Source organism: Bufo bufo, chromosome 2, assembly GCF_905171765.1.
Source record: "Bufo bufo chromosome 2, aBufBuf1.1, whole genome shotgun sequence".
Lineage (NCBI taxonomy): Eukaryota > Metazoa > Chordata > Amphibia > Anura > Bufonidae > Bufo > Bufo bufo.
In genome coordinates, this window is record NC_053390.1 from 57498593 (window position 1) to 57521019 (window position 22427).

Consider the following 22427-nt stretch of genomic DNA (forward strand, 5'->3'; position numbering starts at 1 on the left):
AATGTGATTGCTTAATTCTGAACACAGCTACATCCCCAGTTATAAAAGGGTCTGCACACTTATGCAACCACATTTTATTTTTATATTTTTTCTTCCCTCCACCTAAAAGATTTCAGTTTGTTTTTCAATTGAGTTGTACAGTTTATAGGTCACATTAAAGGTGGAAAAAGTTCTATAATGATTTATCTTTGTCTCATTTTTTTTACATTACAGAAACCTGAGATTTTAACAGGGGTGTGTAGACTTTTTATATCCACTGTATATATAGACAGAGTGCACCCCTTAGGCCTAGGAAAGACCAGCTTCCCATATACAGCCTTGGGAAATTGCATATGAAAACGGTAAAGACTGCAGTTAATGTGTACAGTGCTTGTGTGAAGCATCTGGTGAACTGACTAGTGTTAACAGTGGACTTGTTACACTACATCCGGCCTCATCATTGCCTCAAGTTACACGGAATCCTGCCTTGCACCTCGAACCTTCATCAGGGAGGAGGCTTCCAAAAGCTAGTTAGTACCTCAAAGGGAAGCAAGGTGCACCCTTCTCATCACTTCACACCTCAAGGGAGCATCAGAGTGAATAACTACAACTTCTGTTATTGCTACTTCCACTCCTCCTACCCTCTCCTGGGCTCGCTGTGTATAAAACAGCTGACACCCGGCCAAAATGACTGAGATTGGAGATAATTCTGATCATAGTCATTAAACCCCTCAGATGCCGCGGTCACTCAGGTGCTCCCTCTGTACTCCGATTAGAGCCCCCACGGCAAAATCGAACAGTTCCAATTGGTTACTATGCTAGCCTGGGCCTTGTGAAGGCTCCCAGGCCTGTCATAGGAGGGGTGAGTTAACATCATTGTTTAGCTTTCTGTTTTTCTGAACCCTCAAAACAATTTTAAAAAAAAGATCCGTTTATTTTGAGCATCAGTTGTGGTACGTTTGCACTAAAAATAACTGATCTGACTTTTTTGAGTATCAGTTATGACCAGTTAGTGTCACTTCAGTCAGAGATCAGTTATTTTTGATGGGAGAAAAGGACTTTTCCTTCTGTCAAAAATAACTGATCTCTGATGGAAATGACACAAACTGATCATAACTGATGTTCAAAATAACGGATCCTTTTTTTCTTTATTTTTCTGTTCTTCTGAGGCTGAGTTCACATCAGCGTTCAGCCTTTCTGTTCTCCTGCTCCGTTATAGGAGCAGAAGAACGGAAAGGACGGATTTGGCACGTAACTGAGCTGAACGGAACCTAAGGACCCTATAGACTATAATGGGGTCCGTTAGATTTCCGCTCACAGGAAGATTTTTGAACCGGAGACAAAACTCCTGCATGCAGTTATGTGCCGAATCCGTCCAGGAGAACGGAAAGGCTGAACGCTGATGTGAACTCAGCCTGACGGATCAGAAGAACGGAAAGCTAAACGGAGATGTGAACTCCCCCTAAAAACTGACTGAGGCAGGGTTTACCTGTCAAAATCCCATAGACTGTGGTTGTATTCTATTGCAGTCTATGGAATAAATCACTTTAAGGGATTGAGGATTACAGTAAAAAAAAAATATATTATGTTTTTTAAAATATAAAAAAATCTAATCAAACCCTTCACCCAATTTTACATATAAAAATAAATAAGAAAAACTATAATAATAATAATAATATACTGTAATACTATTATAAAATAACAATTTTATAAACATTCAGGGGTTAAAATGCTGGTAGACATTAGATTTGTGTTGGTGTATCCAGAGGATTTCAGTGGGTTCTCAGGTTCTATGGAGGATACCATACACTTCTCAAATCTCATAGTCTAATTTTGGGAGGATTGGGGGGCAGCCTTATGTCTGCTGGCATCCCGTGACCACCCCAGGTTACTGATTTTTAAATGGAAAATGGCAATCTTCCATCCCATTGTCTTTCCTTAGTTAATATATAACCCAGGCTTATGTTTCTTCTGTGAGTTGTGTACAGGCAGTTATGTGGCCAGGCTGGAATGACCAGATATGTTTGACCTCTGGGTGTTGTCGCTTCCTCGGAGATTACAGCTGATGAATTTGTGGTTTGCACTATATGCATTTCAGTTTAGTTGATAGTTTACAAACACAAAGAAGCCTTCTTATAAAGATTAAACGACAGGATTTTCTGGTTAACACAAATCCTGTGAATTAGATTCCTTCTTTAATTCCTGTCTGGTCCAACATAAATCAGTAACTAGAAACAAATCCTGACTTCCTTGGGAGCTCTCTGAATACAGACTGATACAACTCTTAGTAAGGAGTACGCTCCTAAGCTCCCTCTAGTGGTGGCTGCAGGCAATATAAATGGATTATATAACTACAGTATGCAGTGGATTTGGAGCTCTTTAACAAAAAAACACTATGCTATGTCCTTATGGTTGAAATTGATCAGCACACAATAGTTTTGCTAATATACAGCTATGGCTCTCACCTACAATCCATCTGTGTTATATCTGTTAAAGGGTTTCTGTCACCCCAATTTTCGCTATTAAACAGGCTGACATTATAGAAGTGAAAATGGCACCTGAATTTAACTCTGCATTTCTTTTATTTAAGTATGCCCCCGTTTTAGTGTAATTTTAACTTTTATTATATACAAATTAGCCTCTAGGAGCGGGGGGGGGGGGGGGGGGGGGGGGGTTGCACCTGCTCCTAGTGGCTCCGTTCGCCCACCTCATTTCCACACCCTTCTGTCTTGATTGACAGGGCAAGGCCAGCGGTTGGTTCTCCTGCTGGCCCTGCCTGCCGTGTAAATCTTGCGCCTGCGCCGTCCCGTTCAGTATACGGCGCAGGCGCTGTGAGCTCGCCGGCTGCCGACTTCCTCACTGCGCCTGCGCTGAATACTGAACGGGATGGCGCAGGCGCGAGATTTACACGGCTGATAGGGCCAGCAGGAGAACCAACGCTGGCCTGGCCCTGTCAATCAAGACAGAAGGGTGTGGAAATGAGGTGGGCGAACGGAGCCTCTAGGAGCAGGTGCAACGCCCCCCCCCCTGCTCCTAGAGGCTAATTTGCATATAATAAAAGTTAGAATTACACGAAAACGGGGGCATACTTAAATAAAAAAAAATGCAGAGTTAAATTCAGGTGCCATTTTCACATCTATAATGTCAGCCTATGGGGTGACAGAAACCCTTTAACCTGTTTAGGACACAGGGCGTACATGTACATCCTATGTAGTTCCGATCACCGCTTTGCGGCGGGCGGTGATCGGAACAAGGTGCCTGCTCAAATCATTGAGCAGGCACCTTGGGTCAATGCGCGGGGGGTCCCGTGACCCCTCCGTGTCGGCGATTGCTGCAAACCGCAGGTCAATTCAGACCTGCAGTTTGCGGCTTTTACATGTTACGGCGGCGGTGTCATCGGGTCCCCATGCGGCTATAGGGGGGACCCGATGGCATGAAAGGCAGCACGATGCCCCCTGGATCTCACAGGCCGGAAGCTGTATGAGTAATACACACAGTATTACTCATACAGCCAATGCATTCCAATACAGAAGTATTGGAATGCATTGTAAAGGGGATCAGACCCCAAAAATTGAAGTCCCAAAGTGGGACAAAAAATAAAGTGGAAAAAAAGTTGAAAAAATAAAGTCGTCCCCCCCCCAAAAAAAAAAGTTTCAAGTAAAAAAAAATAAAAACGTAATTTTCCCCAAATAAAGTAAAAAAAATTGGTAAAAAATAGAGAAAAAAAAAAAGTTGACATATTAGGTATCGCCGTGTCCGCATCAACTGGCTCTATAAACATATCCCATGACCTAACCCCTCAGATGAACACCGTAAAAAATAAAAAATAAAAACTGTGCTAAATAAACCCTTTTTTTGTCACCTTACATCACAAAAAGTACAACCGTAAGCGATCAAAAAGCGAATCTAACATTCACCTCATCCCACATTCACCTCATCCCACAAAAAATGAGCCCCTACCTAAGACAATCGCCCAAACAATAAAAAAACTATGGCTCAGAATATGGAAACACTAAAACATCATTTTTTTTGTTTTAAAAAAGCTGTTATTGTGTAAAACTTAAGTAAATTAAAAAAAGTATACATATTAGGTATCGCCGCGTCCATAATAACCTGCTCTATAAAAATATCACATGACCTAACCCCTCAGATGAACACCGTAAAAAATAAAAATAAAAACGGTGTAAAAAAAGCTATTTTTTGTCACCTTACATCACAAAAAGTGTAATAGCATGCGATCAAAAAGTCATATGCACCCCAAAATAGTGCCAATTAAACCTTCATCTCATCCCGCAAAAAATGAGACCATAACTAAGATAATCACCCAAAAAACGAAAAAACTATGCCTCTCAGACTATGGAGACACTAAAACATGATTTTTTTTGTTTCAAAAATGATATTATTGTGTAAAACTTACATAAATAAAAAAATGTATACATATTAGGTATCACCGCGTCCGTAATAACCTGCTTTATAAAAATATCCCATGACCTAACCCCTCAGGTGAACACCGTAAAAAAAAAAAAAAAAAAAAACGGTGTAAAAAAAGCCATTTTTTGTCACCTTACATCACAAAAAGTGTAATAGCAAGCGATCAAAATGTCATACGCACCCCAAAATAGTGCCAATCAAACCGTCATCTCATCCCGCAAAAATCATAGCCTACGCAAGATAATTACCCAAAAAACTGAAAAAACTATGGCTCTTAGGCCTCTTTCACACGGGCGTTGCGGGAAAATGTGCGGGTAAGTTACGGGAACATCCGCGATTTTTCCGCGCGAGTGCAAAACATTGTAATGCGTTTTGCACTCGCGTGAGAAAAATCGCGCGTGTTTGGTACCCAAACCCGAACTTCTTCACAGAAGTTCGGGCTTGGGTTCGGTGTTCTGTAAATAGTATTATTTTCCCTTATAACATAGTTATAAGGGAAAATAATAGCATTTTGAATACAGAATGCATAGTAAAACATCGCTGGAGGGGCTAAAAATAAATTTTATTTTTCAACTCACCTTAGTCCATTTGTTCGCGGCCCGGCATCTCCTTCTGGCTTCATCTGATCTCTGTGCAGCAACAGGACCTGTGGTGACGTCATTCCGGTCATCACATGGTATGTCACATGATCTTTTACCATGGTGATTCACCATGGTAAAAGATCATGTGACGTACCATGTGATGACCGGAGTGACGTCATCAAAGGTCCTTGACCTATAATTAATGCTCACCACAGGTCCTATTCAGTAAAGGGGACAGAAGGAGATGCCAACATCGCGATCAAGTGGATTAAGGTAAATGATTTTTTATTTTTTTTTAACCCCTCCAGCGCTGTTTTACTTTGCATTCTGTATTCAGAATGCTATTATTTTCCCTTATAACCATGTTATAAGGGAAAATAATAATGATCGGGTCTCCACCCCGATTGTCTCCTGGCAACCATGCGTGAAAATCGCACCGCATCCGCACTTGCTTGCGGATGCTTGCGATTTTCACGCAACCCCATTCATTTCTATGGGGCTTGCGTTACGTGAAAAACGCACAAAGAGGAGCATGCTGCGATTTTCACGCAACGCACCGCTCATGTGAACAGCCCCATAGAAATGAATGGGTCAGGATTCCGTGCGGATGCAATGCGTTCACCTCCCGCAACGCATCCGCGCGGAAAACTCGCTCGTGTGAAAGGGGCCTTAGAGTATGGAAACACTAAAACATGATTTTTTTTGTTTCAAAAATGAAATCATTGTGTAAAACTTACATAAATAAAAAAATTATATACATATTAGGTATCGCCGCGTCCATGACAACCTGCTCTATAAAAATACCACATGATCTAACATTTTAGATGAATGTTGTAAATAACAAAAAATAAAAACTGTGCCAAAACAGCTATTTCTTGTTACCTTGCCTCACAAAAAGTGTAATATAGAGCAACCACAAATCATATTTACCCTAAACTAGTACTAACAAAACTGCCACCCTATCCAGTAGTTTTTAAAATGGGGTCACTTTTTTGGAGTTTCTAATCTAGGGGTGCATCAGGGGGGCTTCAAATGGGACATGGTGTCAAAAAAACTGTCCAGCAAAATCTGCCTTCCAAAAACCATATGGCATTCCTTTCCTTCTGCGCCCTGCCGTGTGCCCGTACAGCTGTTTACGACCACATATGGGGTGTTTCTGTAAACTACAGAATCAGCGCCATAAATATTGAGTTTTGTTTGGCTGTTAACCCTTGCTTTGTAACTGAAAAAAAATATTAAAATGGAAAATCTGCCAAAAAAGTGAAATTTTTAAATTGTATCTCTATTTTCCATTAATTCTTGTGGAACACATAAAGGGTTAACGACGTTTATAAAATCAGTTTTGAATACCTTGAGGGGTGTAGTTTCTAGAATGGGGTAATTTTTGGGTGGTTTCTATTATGTAAGCCTCGCAAAGTGACTTCAGACCTGAAATGGTCCTTAAAAATTGGGTTTTTGAAAATTTCTGAAAAATTTCAAGATTTGCTTCTAAACTTCTAAGCCTTGTAACATCCTTAAAAAATAAAATATCATTCCCAAAATGATCCAAACATGAAGTAGACATATGGGGAATGTAATGTAATAACTATTTTTCGAGGTATTACTATGTATTATAGAAGTAGAGAAATTGAAACTTAAAAATTTGCTAATTTTTCAGAATGTTTGGTAAATTTGGTATTTTTTTATAAATAAAAAAGATTTTTTTTTTACTCCATTTTACCAGTGTCATGAAGTACAATATGTGACGAAAAAACAATCTCAGAATGGCATGGATAAGTCAAAGCGTTTTAAAGTTATCACCACATAAATTGACACTGGTCAGATTGGCAGAAAATGGCCTGGTCCTTAAGGTGGAAATGAGCCTAGTCCCTAAGGGGTTAATCACTTGTATATTTTCCTGCCATCTAGTAGTCATTGTTATAATTTGTTTATAAAGTTATCTATGCTATAATTTCCATGTTATTAATCTTGTAACTCCTCCTCCAATGTTGCGGACTTGTGCTAAGATTAAAAAAAAAACAGTTTCCCCCATCAATCTGCATGCAGTATCCCAAAATGAGAATGTGAACATAGAATTTTAGAAATTTTTGCAAGTGTATTAAAAAGGAAAAAGATCCTTTCCTATGAAACATGAAATTTAGTTCTGGGGGCCTCCTATTTCTCTCTTTTTTTACATGTTTCTACACCTAGCTTGGAGTCACCTGTGGTAAATTCAGTTGATTGGACATGATTTGCAAAGACACAGCCCTGTCTGTATAAGGTCTCAAAGCAGACAATGCCTATCAGAGCAAAAACCAAGCCATGAGGAGGAAAGAACTGCTTGTAGAACTCAGAGACAGGATTATGTGGTGGCACAGATCTGGAGAAGGGTACAGAACAATATTTGCTGAACTCAAAGTTCCCAAGAGCACAGTGACCTCCATAATTCTTAAATGGAAGAAGTTTGAAACAACTAGGACTCTTCTTAAAGTTGGCCACTCCACCAAACTAAGTCATCAAGGATAAGAGAGGTGATCAAGAACCCAATAGTCACTCTGGCTGAGCTGCAAGCTGTATGGAGCAAAGTACATAGATCTATGTTTCTATGTTTCTATATTATTAATAAAAACTCTGGGCCATAGACTGGGCCAAAATTTTACCTTCCGACATAACAGTGACCCTAAGCACATATCCAAGACAACACAGGAGTGGCTAAGGGACAACTCTGTGAATGTCCTTGAATAGCCCAGTCTGAGCCCTGACTTGTACTCTTAGATAAAACAATTGTAGATAACGGGTGGCTCACCCAACCAATACCGTGTGTAGGTGCTCAGGTTTAGCTGATTCACCCAATCAGAAAAAGTAGGATATATATATAAATGTAATAAAACCGGCACTCTTCACTTGATTGACCACACTGAGAGCAATATAGGTAAATATGATATATATATTTAGACTTTGATCATAAAAGTGTGTTGGGAACGATGACCCTTAGGTGGAGATTTCACTTTAAGAAAAAAGGGGGAGGGAGTAGATGTTACCCTTTCATATTTAAACTAAGGTGTGCACCATAAATGTATAAAATTTGCAGAAATAGTAAAAAATATTCCAGGTAAGAAAATTTCTAAGTAAAAAAGGATTTTAAAAGTAAAAAATTATTTAAAAATTGTAAATTAATGATGAAGAGGTCAATTAATTAATAAAAAAGATCAATTAATTAATAAAAAATTAAAAGAGTGCATGTGATGCATAAGGTGCATATCTTGTTTTCACCCTTTTAATGTAAAGGGAGATTCCTTGTATTTGTAGTCCCACGTCAAAGATGTAGGTATCTTCAATAGTCGTCTATAGTCAGACGTATAATACACTGCTCAAAAAAATAAAGGGAACACTTAAACAACACAATGTAACTCCAAATCAATCACACTTCTGTGAAATCAAACTGTCCACTTAGGAAGCAACACTGAGTGACAATCAATTTCACATGCTGTTGTGCAAATGGGATAGACAGCAGGTGGAAATTATAGGCAATTAGCAAGACACCCCCAATAAAGGAGTGGTTCTGCAGGTGGTGAGCACAGACCACTTCTCAGTTCCTATGCTTCCTGGCTGATGTTTTGGTCACTTTTGAATGCTGGCGGTGCTTTCACTCTAGTGGTAGCCTGAGACGGAGTCTACAACCCACACAAGTGGCTCAGGTAGTGCAGCTTATCCAGGATGGCACATCAATGCGAGCTGTGGCAAGAAGGTTTGCTGTGTCTGTCAGCGTAGTGTCCAGAGCATGGAGGCGCTACCAGGAGACAGGCCAGTACATCAGGAGACGTGGAGGAGGCCATAGGAGGGCAACAACCCAGCAGCAGGACCGCTACCTCCTTTTTTTGCAAGGAGGAACAGGAGGAGCACTGCCAGAGCCCTGCAAAATGACCTCCAGCAGGCCACAAATGTGCATGTGTCTGCTCAAATGGTCAGAAACAGACTCCATGAGGGTGATATGAGGGCCCAACGTCCACAGGTGGGGGTTGTGCTTACAGCCCAACACCGTGCAGGACGTTTGGCATTTGCCAGAGAACACCAAGATTGGCAAATTCGCCACTGGCGCCCTGTGCTCTTCAGATGAAAGCAGGTTCACACTGAGCACATGTGACAGACGTGACAGAGTCTTGAGACGCCGTGGAGAACGTTCTGCTGCCTGCAACATCCTCCAGCATGATCGGTTTGGCATTGGGTCAGTAATGGTGTGGGGTGACATTTCTTTGGAGGGCCGCACAGCCCTCCATGTGCTCGCCAGAGGTAGCCTGACTGCCATTAGGTACCGAGATGAGATCCTCAGACCCCTTGTGAGACCATATGCTGGTGTGGTTGGCCCTGGGTTCCTCCTAATGCAAGACAATGCTAGACCTCATGTGGCTGGAGTGTGTCAGCAGTTCCTGCAAGACGAAGGCATTGATGCTATGGACTGGCCCGCCCGTTCCCCAGACCTGAATCCAATTGAGCACATCTGGGACATCATGTCTCGCTCTATCCACCAACGTCACGTTGCACCACAGACTGTCCAGGAGTTGGCAAATGCTTTAGTCCAGGTCTGGGAGGAGATCCCTCAGGAAACCGTCCGCCACCTCATCAGGAGCATGCACAGGCGTTGTAGGGAGGTCATACAGGCACGTGGAGGCCACACACACTACTGAGCCTCATTTTGACTTGTTTTAAGGACATTACATCAAAGTTGGATCAGCCTGTAGTGTGTTTTTCCACTTTAATTTTGAGTGTGACTCCAAATCCAGACCTCCATGGGTTGAAAAATTTGATTTCCATTTTTAATTTTTGTGTGATTTTGTTGTCAGCACATTCAACTATGTAAAGAACAAAGTATTTCAGAAGAATATTAAATTAACTCAGATCTAGGATGTGTTATTTTTGTGTTCCCTTTATTTTTTTGAGCAGTGTAGTTAATATAGATAGTCACAGGTATGGGGATGTTGTGGATGTGTAGGTGGCAGATTGATCAAGCTGTGATCATTTCACCATATATTTCTATACATTGATCTCCCAATGATATATATCGTTCTGAGATCTCTAGATCAAGGATCTCTTGGTATATCCATGTAGTTTACAGTCAGATAATTTCCTTAATTAAACAGTTAGTAGTACGTTTGGATTTTCTCCTTATTTATATGACAGTTACTGTAGAAATAAGGTACATAGAGGTACAAAAAATAGGTGTATCAGTCAGTTGTTATGCCTAGTGCGGCGTCCCACACGTTTTTTAGGCTCACACTCTGACTGAAGGTACCTTCTCTGTTGGGTCAGCTTGTTACGGCTGCCGATGCGCCTTCCAGGATTGTCTCCTTCGGCGTCCCACGTGTTTATGACGTCACTGGCGTCCCACGTGTCTCGGATCTTGTTCGGCGTTTGCTGTATTGGCCGTCTTCAGGGAAGGTCTAAGAATGAAAAGCTCTTTCCAGGATAACTTGTGAATGATAACTTGTGAATTATGTCCGGTTCCTTTTGTTGCGGGTCTGTCTGTTTCTCTACCATACGCGTTTCGGGGGTCTTAACTGCCTCCTTCGTCAGTGGTTACCCGCTATCTGTTAATTGGCTGGTTTATATACCCTATATCTAATTGAAAATCTGGACTGGATTGTATTGTGGATCTGGTAAATCCTATGATGTTGCTTCTTTTTCTCTATCATTTGTTTTAGTGATTCCATTAAAATTGAGGTTGTCATTTTTTAAAATACAGGGAGTGGAGTCGTTCTTATGGTATTTATTTCAAGACATTTTTTGTTTTGGACGTTTTCTCTCGTTGAATCGCTTATGCGGTAATGGTGCGTTTTTTCATTGTTGATACATTTTTTGTATATGATTTGCAACTGGTGTTTCTAAGTATTTTCCATGTCAAAGTTTCTTTTCTAAGCCCTTATTTTTGAGGAAATATTTTATTTATTGTTCCCCTGATGTGAAAACTGTATGAGTCAGTGTTTGAAGGGGATTCCTTATATCTAGGGATATGGATAAAGCAGAGTGGAGTAAAATACAGAGAGTGGAGTCAATATTATGATGTTTACTTCAAGGTATTTTAGTTTTAAATGTTTTTCTTAATTAAATCGCTGGTGCGGTAATGGTGCGTTTTTTGTGTTGATGATGCGTTTTTTGTATATGATTTGCAACTGATGTTCCCAAGTGTATTCCATGTCAGAGTTTCTTTTCTAATCTCTTGTTTTCAGGGAAATCTTTTATTTCCTTAATATACAAAATCTATGAGTCAGTATTTAAAGGGAATTCCTTATGTCTATGGATATAGATGAAGTAAAGTAGGGTGAGATGAATTGAGTAGAGTGTCACTCTTAAAAATATCGCATGGAATAATCTTAGTGTGGTCAATTATTGTAGGTCACAGATGTGCAATGTTCGGGGCATCTGACTAAATAAATGTATGTATCATAATAGAGATGTATGAAGCTGCATAGTCCGATACTGCTTGAGTCTTCCTTTGTAAGGTCTTTCTTATGGGGAACAGAGACAGATGTTATCTCTATATAGATGCATTTTTGTACTTTATTTGGTTTGCAGAGAGCTGTTGCATTGCATGTTTTGTTTTACAGTGTAGCAACGTGCCCCTGCGCATTGGGATGTGCTGACTGACCCCCTTTTTCTTTGCAGTTATCTCTATATAGGAACTGTATAGTTTATCTATTATACAGGGAGTGCAGAATTATTAGGCAAATGAGTATTTTGACCACATCATCCTCTTTATGCATGTTGTCTTACTCCAAGCTGTATAGGCTGGAAAGCCTACTACCAATTAAGCATATTAGGTGATGTGCATCTCTGTAATGAGAAGGGGTGTGGTCTAATGACATCAACACCCTATATCAGGTGTGCATAATTATTAGGCAACTTCCTTTCCTTTGGCAAAATGGGTCAAAAGAAGGACTTGACAGGCTCAGAAAAGTCAAAAATAGTGAGATATCTTGCAGAGGGATGCAGCACTCTTAAAATTGCAAAGCTTCTGAAGCGTGATCATCGAACAATCAAGCGTTTTATTCAAAATAGTCAACAGGGTCGCAAGAAGCGTGTGGAAAAACCAATGGCGCAAAATAACTGCCCATGAACTGAGAAAAGTCAAGCGTGCAGCTGCCAAGATGCCACTTGCCACCAGTTTGGCCATATTTCAGAGCTGCAACATCACTGGAGTGCCCAAAAGCACAAGGTGTGCAATACTCAGAGACATGGCCAAGGTAAGAAAGGCTGAAAGACGACCACCACTGAACAAGACACACAAGCTGAAACGTCAAGACTGGGCCAAGAAATATCTCAAGACTGATTTTTCTAAGGTTTTATGGACTGATGAAATGAGAGTGAGTCTTGATGGGCCAGATGGATGGGCCCGTGGCTGGATTGGTAAAGGGCAGAGAGCTCCAGTCCGACTCAGACGCCAGCAAGGTGGAGGTGGAGTACTGGTTTGGGCTGGTATCATCAAAGATGAGCTTGTGGGGCCTTTTCGGGTTGAGGATGGAGTCAAGCTCAACTCCCAGTCCTACTGCCAGTTTCTGGAAGACACCTTCTTCAAGCAGTGGTACAGGAAGAAGTCTGCATCCTTCAAGAAAAACATGATTTTCATGCAGGACAATGCTCTATCATACACGTCCAAGTACTCCACAGCGTGGCTGGCAAGAAAGGGTATAAAAGAAGAAAATCTAATGACATGGCCTCCTTGTTCATCTGATCTGAACCCCATTGAGAACCTGTGGTCCATCATCAAATGTGAGATTTACAAGGAGGGAAAACAGTACACCTCTCTGAACAGTGTCTGGGAGGCTGTGGTTGCTGCTGCACGCAATGTTGATGGTGAACAGATCAAAACACTGACAGAATCCATGGATGGCAGGCTTTTGAGTGTCCTTGCAAAGAAAGGTGGCTATATTGGTCACTGATTTGTTTTTGTTTTGTTTTTGAATGTCAGAAATGTATATTTGTGAATGTTGAGATGTTATATTGGTTTCACTGGTAAAAATAAATAATTGAAATGGGTATATATTTGTTTTTTGTTAAGTTGCCTAATAATTATGCACAGTAGTAGTCACCTGCACACACAGATATCCCCCTAAAATAGCTAAAACTAAAAACAAACTAAAAACTACTTCCAAAAATATTCAGCTTTGATATTAATGAGTTTTTTGGGTTCATTGAGAACATGGTTATTGTTCAATAATAAAATTAATCCTCAAAAATACAACTTGCCTAATAATTCTGCACTCCCTGTAGTGTATTGAATGTAGTAGTCGCTTTCAGTACAAACTGTATTCTGATGGGGTGGGAGGGGCGGTGGCCTCGTATCGAGTGGGGGTAGGGGTGCTGGTAAAACAGCCGGACGCCTACTCCCAGTCGAACGGAGGCAGCCGCTCCAATTTTTTTATTTATTTTTTCAATCAAGTGAAAAGTGCCGGTTTTATTACATTTATATATATCCTAACTTGTACTCAATCGAAACATCTCTAGAGAGACCTGAAAATGGCTGTCCACTGATGGTGCTCATCCAACCTGACAGAGCTTGAGAGGATCTGCAGAGAAGAATGGCAGAAAATCCCCAAATCCAGGAAGCCTTATGACATCGTACCCAAGTAGACCAGAGGCTATAATTACTGCCAAAGTCTTGAGTAAAGGGTCTGAATACTTATGTCAATGCAAGATTGTACTTTTTTCTTTTAAATAAATTAGCAAAGATTTTGAACTTTCTGTTTTCTTGTTATGGGGTATAGAGAGCAGAATAACGGGGGAAACTTGAACTTTTTATTATTTTAGCACAAGTTGCAACATAAGAAAAAAGCTAAAGGGTCTGAAGACTTGCGATTGCATTGTTCTTGCTGGCACATTCTTGCTTTTATTCAGATTTATGAAACCTTTTTGACCTAGTATTGTTAACACAGATTTGTTACAATGTATCAGATTAGGTAACATTAGGTATATTAGGGGGTCCAGGGTAAGCAAAATAATACAAACCGGATTCCAAAAAAGTTGGGACACTATACAAATCGTGAATAAAAACTGAATGCAATGATGTGGAGGTGCCAACTTCTAATATTTTATTCAGAATAGAACATAAATCACGGAACAAAAGTTTAAACTGAGAAAATGTACCATTTTAAGGGAAAAATATGTTGAATCAGAATTTCATGGTGTCAACAAATCCCCAAAAAGTTGGGACAAGGCCATTTTCACCACTGTGTGGCATCTCCCCTTCTTCTTACAACACTCAACAGACGTCTGGGGACCGAGGAGACCAGTTTCTTAAGTTTAGAAATAGGAATGCTCTCCCATTCTTGTCTAATACAGGCCTCTAACTGTTCAATCGTCTTGGGCCTTCTTTGTTGCACCTTCCTCTTTATGATGCGCCAAATGTTCTCTATAGGTGAAAGATCTGGACTGCAGACTGGCCATTTCAGTACCCGGATCCTTCTCCTACGCAGCCATGATGTTGTGATTGATGCAGAATGTGGTCTGGCATTATCTTGTTCAAAAATGCAGGGTCATCCCTGAAAGAGATGACGTCTGGATGGGAGCATATGTTGTTCTAGAGCCTGAATATATTTTTCTGCATTGATGGTGCCTTTCCAGACATGCAAGCTGCCCATGCCACACGCACTCATGCAACCCCATACCATCAGAGATGCAGGCTTCTGAACTGAGCGTTAATAACAACTTGGGTTGTCCTTGTCCTCTTTGGTCCGGATGACATGGCGTCCCAGATTTCCAAAAAGAACTTCGAATCGTGACTCGTCTGACCACAGAACAGTCTTCCATTTTGCCACACTCCATTTTAAATGATCCCTGGCCCAGTGAAAACGCCTGAGCTAGTGGATCTTGCTTAGAAATGGCTTCTTCTTTGCACTGTAGAGTTTCAGCTGGCAACGGCGGATGGCACGGTGGATTGTGTTCACTGACAATGGTTTCTGGAAGTATTCCTGAGCCCATTCTGTGATTTCCTTTACAGTAGCATTCCTGTTTGTGGTGCAGTGTCGTTTAAGGGCCCGGAGATCACGGGCATCCAGTATGGTGTTACGGCCTTGACCCTTACGCACAGAGATTGTTCCAGATTCTCTGAATCTTAGGATGATGTTATGCACAGTTGATGATGATAGATGCAAAGTCTTTGCAATTTTTCGCTGGGTAACACCTTTCTGATATTGCTCCACTATCTTTCTGCGCAACATTGTGGGAATTGGTGATCCTCTACCCATCTTGGCTTCTGAGAGACACTGCCACTCTGAGAAGCTCTTTTTATACCCAATCATGTTGCCAATTGACCTAATTATTGTTAATTGGTCTTCCAGCTCTTCGTTATGCTCAAATTTACTTTTTCCAGCCTTTTTATTGCTACTTGTCCCAACTTTTTTGGGATTTGTTGACACCGTGAAAATTGGAATCAACGTATTTTTCCTTTAAAATGATAAATTTACTCGGATTAAACGTTTGATCTGTCATCTACGTTCTATTACAAATAAAATATTGACATTTGCCATCTCCACATCATTGCATTCAGTTTTTATTCACAATTTGTTTAGTGTCCCAACTTTTTTGGAATCCGGTTTGTATGTCATTCTGCGGTGTTTAGAGCTGCTTTCAGCAGCTGCGTGTGGTCTGTGTAACATGGCCTGTGTAAAGGATACATTTCCTGCACCAGATTTAATTGCCTCAGTCTTACTCCACTACATTTACCTCTGTTATAGGAAGAAGATTGATATTAAATCATCAAAAATCTGCAAATGCCTACTCAGATCCAGTATTATAACTCCTCTCCCTCAGTCACCGGCATATTCCAGCCACTAAAAGGTCCTGGTACTTTTGGGGCGATGAGACCCAAAGATGTCTACCCTGCCTCCACTGTGCCACGTATCCGTCCTTCTACAGGTAAGATATAATAAAATTGTGAAAATTGTGAAATGTGATAAAAATGACTGCAGATGCATACTTAACATCGTTGTAAGCCCTGCCCCGTTCAATATGGCTGTATCTGCAGTGGACGTTGTAGATTTCAGCTCAGAAGTCTGCAGAATTGTTAACATACCTCTAGTATAAGGGCTCTGGATCAGTACAGGATAAATATAGTGTAATGTATGTACACAGTAACTTCACCAGCAGAATAGTGAGTGCAGCTCTGGAGTATAATACAGAATATAACTCAGGATCAGTCCAGGATAAGTAATGTAATGTACAGAGTGACTCCACCAGCAGAATAGTGAGTGCAGCTCTGGAGTATAATACAGGATGTAACTCAGGAGTAATACAGGATAAATAATGTATGTGCACAGTGACCCAACTTTTCATGTAAAGATTTCTGTTTTCTTTCTCAGGATTTCAGTTTAGAGATGTTTCCCCTCCCCGCGGGAAACCAGTGTGGAGTGATTCTCGCAAATCAGAGGTTTGGACAAATTCATTACGGAGATATAAAGTCAGCATTAATCACAGACCTGTGGAGTCTGTGCTGAGTAAGCGGGCTCCATTTGCAGGTAATAGAAGAGCAGCTAATCATCACCTATGAATTGAAAAAAAATAATGTTTTGGATGTAACTACAAGCCACACCTATGATTGAATTTAAAGGGAGTCTGTCATCAGCATTTCACTTTTTTAACCCTTCCCATAGCTCCCTAGCATGCTTACATTTAATAAAAACGTTACCTCTGGCATCAATCCTGGACTTATAGAACCATCAAAAACGATCTTTATAACTTATGCGTTACACTCGTAGGTGCCCTGCTTGCTCAGCCTTTTCATTGCGTCCCCCCGCCCCTTCTTACCCTCCGCCCGCCCATCCTTTCCCTCTGACCGCCTTTCTACTAACTTGTTATTCCGCCGAGATCCCACGCCTGCGCAGTCAGTCTGTCGGCCGGCGCATGCTCACTGCGATGCCTATTCCTTGTATGGCATCACAGTAACTATTGCGCATGCGCCGGCTAACGGCGCAAAGCCGGCGCATGCGCATTAATTACTGTGATGCCATACAAGGAATGGGCATCGCAGTGCGCATGCGCCAGCCGACGGACTGACTGCGCAGGCGCGGGATCTCGGCGGAATAACAAGTTAGTAGAAAGGCGGTCAGAGGGAAAGGATGGGCGGGCGGAGGGTAGGAAGGGGCGGGGGGACGCAATGAAAAGGCTGAGCAAGCAGGGCACCTACGAGTGTAACGCCGCCCCTGGGCACTTGCGAGCCCTCATTTGCATAAGTTATAAAGATCGTTTTTTATGGTTCTATAAGTCCAGGATTGATGCCAGAGGTAACGTTTTTATTAAATGTAAGCATGCTAGGGAGCTATGGGAAGGGTTAAAAAAGTGAAATGCTGATGACAGACTCCCTTTAAAGGCTATGTACACCTTCAGGGGAAAAAAATTTATGAGTACATTTTACTCATTTGGGCTAAAAATATTTTTTGCCATTGGTCTTTATTGAAAAATATTGAGCCATTCTGTCACAAAGGGTTAAATGTTTTTCTAGCTGTGTGGATCCTACTTTCACTTTGTGTCTAATAAACCTTATCTCTAAACTACTAAGAGGTCATAAACACTTATTTAAGCCACATTCTTATCAGTAAGATAAGGACTGAGCTTTCATGAGTGTTTCAAAGGTCTGAGAACAGAGATAAGGAGCCGTCTGATAGAGCAGAGAGAAAATTCAGATCCTGCTACTAGAGCATCACAGCTCTGTACAGAAAAAAGGCTCCATATTTTTAATAAAGAGGAATAGAAAAATATTTTAGCTCATAATGAGTACAATGCACTAATTAAAAGAAATTCCCCACAACGGTGTACATAGCCTTTAAGAAACACTGCAGCAAAATGTTACTTGCCGATACAGAATAGCATATTATACTTATGTGTAACTGCTTAGTTGATATGCATTTAATAGGTATTGAATCCTCCTTCACCTCAGATATTGCTTCATAATGCAGCCTATATTTCCCATTATGCCTTTGGCTTTGCAGAGACAGAGCGGTTGAAGTCTCATCACACTAAGGGGAACAAGTAATATATCAGTCTCCTAACTCACACTGCAGAGTCTCAGTGTATTCCTATAAAATATAGCAATGCTGTATGCAGAAACTCGCGTGTATTCCCATGTGATGCAGCTTCAGCCTGTCTCCCCTGCCACCTGCTTGTGATAATTTTTTTCCTAACAGCACTTACATGCAGGAGGCAGGGGCAAAGCAGTGTGAAGCTGCATCACATATAGGATTACCCTGGAGATTCTGCACACAAATAGTTTAGTAGTTACTGTGAGTCAGAGGAGTTTTATAATTCTGCAGCTAGTTATTGTATTGACTCATCAGCTATATCATTGCTCTCCTGATCGGTGCAGTGGAAAGGTGGTTTGAAGAATTCGTTTTGAAGTTAAAGTATAAAAATCTTTCTTTACTAAGTGCAAAATATAAGTTGTAGTACATCCAGAAGTAGTTGGTACAAAGTGCAATTTCTCTCCCCAGATGATGAGATATAGTGGCTGGCAAAGTGACAGATAATGGCACCACTGATATACTATCTTGCTGATGTTTCTCTTCTGAACTTCTGGCTAACAGCTGAAGGCTGGCGCTTGTGGCTGTAGGTGTCCACTGTATAATGCAGGCTTTTTTAAGTTGGCCTAGCCTGGATGTGATCTAGGTGATGGGTGTCTGAGCTGTAGTACCTCATGCGCAGCAGGGTCTGGATTGCTGTGGTTGCTTGTCACTCTGCTGACTGTAAACACTATAACTTTGTAGAATATCTGTAGTATTGTCTTTGAAGTCTCTCTGGAGTAGTTGTCTCACAGATGAGTTAGTTCTCTGGCTTTTAAGGCCCTAGGAACAGGAGCAATAGGACATCCTTCCTCACTCCTCACAGTCCTAGCTAACAATCCCCTCCTCTGGCAGGAAATAGGAGCATCCTACTCCTACCAAGAGGGGAGGAATGGGATGGTTAGCCCCATCCTTATACCAACCATACCTAACCTGCTGATGTACAGTGCTAATGTTAAATACCATGACAAACCAAGCATTTGCACACACCCCTTGTCTTTTGTTTGTAGGTTCCCCTCCTTTGTCTACAAATGGCTTCCAAATAGCATTTGGCGCCATACATGCTTCTTGGCAGTGAAGGTCCAACTTGGAGGAGATCACTTCTCTTTTCTGTAGGTGGTGTCCACAAAATCGCTCTGACACTGTCCAATCATAGTGGACAACTTCAGAGTGATCATGAAGCACAGCTCGGTATCACATGATTAAGTACACAATCTCGCGAGACCAGGCTGTGCTTCAGTATTACTCTGAGGCTGTCCGCTTTGATTGGACAACCTCAGATCAATGCTGTGGACACCACCTACAGAGACCAGATCTCCTCCATGTTGGACCCTTGCTGACGATAAGCATATGTGGCTCCAAATTGAAGTGGCGGCCATTTTTAGAAAAATAGGGTGGTTGTGGGGGGGGGGGGGGGTTCAAAGAAAAAATACAGAGCTGCAATCCAGGGAACAGAGGGAATGATGGCAGTTTCTCTGCCGATAGGTCCTCTTTAACTGGTGTTACCCATATTATGTGCAGAGTGGATCCAGAGGGTGGGCGTGCAGAAAGTCTGTGAGGAGCTGCTTCAGCCAATAGCCACAGAGCAGGAAGTGATGTCAGAAAAAGGAGTATCATTTTGAAAACTCCTGCATAGCCTAGTAACATGTGGCCATTTTGGAGAGCACATTGAAAACCTGCATTTAAGAGACCAGTGTAAAATAATGAATGGGCCTAATTGAAAATTTGCCTGGAGTTTCATCTTAAAGGGTAACTCTCATTTTTTTTTATTTGCTAGTTTATTAGAGCTAGGCATGTATACCAGTTAGTCTGTCAATGATTGTCAAAAGATCTGTAATTACCTTATAATAACAGCTTTCATTAATGTCCTCTGTCCCTTTCCACTGCTCCCTTAAAAGACCATTGCTAGGGCTCATCTGTCTCCCAACTTAATGTAAACAGAAGACAGAGGGGTGGTCCTTCACACTGCATGCCCGCATTAGGCTTCAGAGTGAGGAGGCGTGTCTCTTAGTAATCCAATCTGATTGGCAGGGAGCTGCTGGCTACAGCAAGTGTGTATGGGAAGTGAGGGAAAGCAGTTTTGGCCTCAGAGAACTGGCAGAGGAGCCATCTTGAGAAGGTCCTCATATTGTAAATGTTTAAACAGCTGTAACTAAGGGAAAAACTCAAGGAAAACAGTGGTATGTGAAGAAACTAAAGATTGCTTTATGCATAATGCTGCTGCTGCATGTCACGTCATATTGGTGTTTGACCGTGATACGGTTGCCATGCAGACTGGTTACTGGTGGCAACGTGTTGTTGGCAGTTTGCATGTGCTCTTCCCATTTAAGGTTTGCCTACCTGCTGTTTGGTGAGCAAGGGGTTAATCTTCTTGCTAGTGGGGATTAAGGTGTTTCCTGGGTGTGGCCACGAGCTTCATATATACCTGTGGCTTGCTGGCTGAGTGCAGTTGTACTACAGCCTTACTTGGTGTTGGAGCTTTGCTCCTTGCCTGGGTGTTTCTGCCCAGTCCTTGAGGGCCACCTTATGGAACATAAATTGTCCTCCTGTATGTACCCTCCATGTACCCTTACCCTCACTTGTATGTGTGGTGTGGGTTTATGTTCTGGGTGTGTGAAGCGTTTTGTTGGTTGTTACATGTCTGGGCTGTTGGTGTTGGTCCCTGCATGTATGCTATACGTCACCCGGTATGTTGATACCTCCGGAAGGGGGCTGGTTTCCCGGAGGGGTGAACCATAAGTCTGGATGCAGTGCTGCCTGGGGTTGCCGTGCACCTTGCTGTATAGGGCCCATGCAGTATCAAGTGTGATGGATACCTGTGTGTGGTGTTGTTTGTACTGTGTCCTATTTGGTGTGTGGGCACCTGTACTTTTGCACGGGTTCCAGTTGTGGTGGCTGCGGCAGGTAAGTGTGTTTCTAGTGTTCTTACCTGCCGACTCTGTTGCTGTATTCAGTTGTCCACTTTTCCCTGCAGCTAGGCCTGTGGAGACTCTGGTTCATCCATGTCTTGGATGAACCTGGTTGTCTCTTGTCCCTGTCTCATAACCTCAGGGATATTCAGGGTTCTGAGGTTTCCAGTGTATGGGCCCTCCTACCTTACGGGTCATCTCATACAGTTAGGAGAACAGGGCCAGATTTAGGGATGCTATAGGAGGTGACCAGCTCCCTTTTCTTCTTAGCCTGGTCTAGCTGGCTACCCCAATCCCTTTTACATTGTACGGTGGGGGGTTTCCCCCACTCCCCACGTGACACTGCAGCAGTAACATATGCTAAAATAGGAAGCACTGGTTTCATTTCTGTTTTATTAACCATGAAGGATTATGGGTAGAGCATGCATTTTGTTTGCTTTTCCCCTCCCACATGCAATAAACACACTGGTTGTCAAGTATTTGTTTGCTGGATGTGAAGAAGTCGTTCAGACATTGGAGTAGTCAATATTTGCTGTACATCAGAAATATGCTATCGTCGGACTAATGAGGAATAGTGTTAAGTTTGTTCTACTAGTTTGAATATGTGTGGAAGGAATTGCCGCACCTCTGTGCAAAACCTGGATTAATGAATCCGAGGAACAAAGAGTGGTCAAATGTCATAGGATGTGGGAATGTTGTATTACACAAGTTACAATAGTTTCACACTAGTTTTAGACATCTCTGGCAGGCTGTTCCGACAGGGAGCTGTCTGGATCCGGCACTGCCAGACGCTACCTGATACCCGTGGGCCCTATTCACTATAATGGGGACTGGTGGTTTTCGTATGGCTAATTCTCTGCATATTTGCTGGGTTGTGGCTGGATCTCCACTGGTCCCTATTATAGTGAACTAGCAGAAGGACCAGGCATCGCACTGGTATATTCAATCTATTTCATTTAATGTTTCTATGTGTCGTTAAAATATATAAACAGTATCCCCCATAACAGTGATCTTTACAGCACCCAGCCCCACTGTCTGCTGAGCTGTGTATCTAATCCTATCCTGTGTGATACTGTCTGCTGAGCTGTGTATCTAATCTTATGTTGTGTGATACTGTCTGCCGAGCTGTGTATCTAATACTATCCTGTGTGATACTGCCTGCTGAGCTCTGTATCTAATCCTTTCATGTGTGATACTGTCTGGTGAGCTGTGTATCTAATCCTATCCTGTGTGATACTGTCTGCTGAGCTGTGTATCTAATCCTATCCTGTGTGATACTGCCTGCTGAGCTGTGTATCTAATCCTATCTTGTGTGATACTGCCTGCTGAGCTGTGTATCTAATCCTATCCTGTGTGATACTGCCTGCTGAGCTGTGTATCTAATGCTATCCTGTGTGATACTGTCTGCTGAGATGTGTATCTAATCCTATCCTGTGATACTGTCTGCTGAGCTGTGTATCTAATCCTTGCTGAGCTGTGTATCTAATCCTATCCTGTGTGATACT

At 41.8% G+C, this 22427-nt stretch overlaps 1 protein-coding gene across 1 annotated transcript in view; it reads left to right on the forward strand.

Moving 5' to 3' along the window:
* The window catches only part of LOXHD1 (lipoxygenase homology PLAT domains 1), a 201941-nt gene that overhangs the window by 13627 nt on the left and 165887 nt on the right, over window positions 1-22427 (forward strand). Inside the window, exons 2-3 of the mRNA XM_040421148.1 lie at window positions 15698-15878; window positions 16322-16477. Coding sequence (XP_040277082.1) covers window positions 15734-15878; window positions 16322-16477 — 301 coding nt within the window. The 5' untranslated portion in view covers window positions 15698-15733. The remainder of the gene's footprint in view (window positions 1-15697; window positions 15879-16321; window positions 16478-22427) is intronic.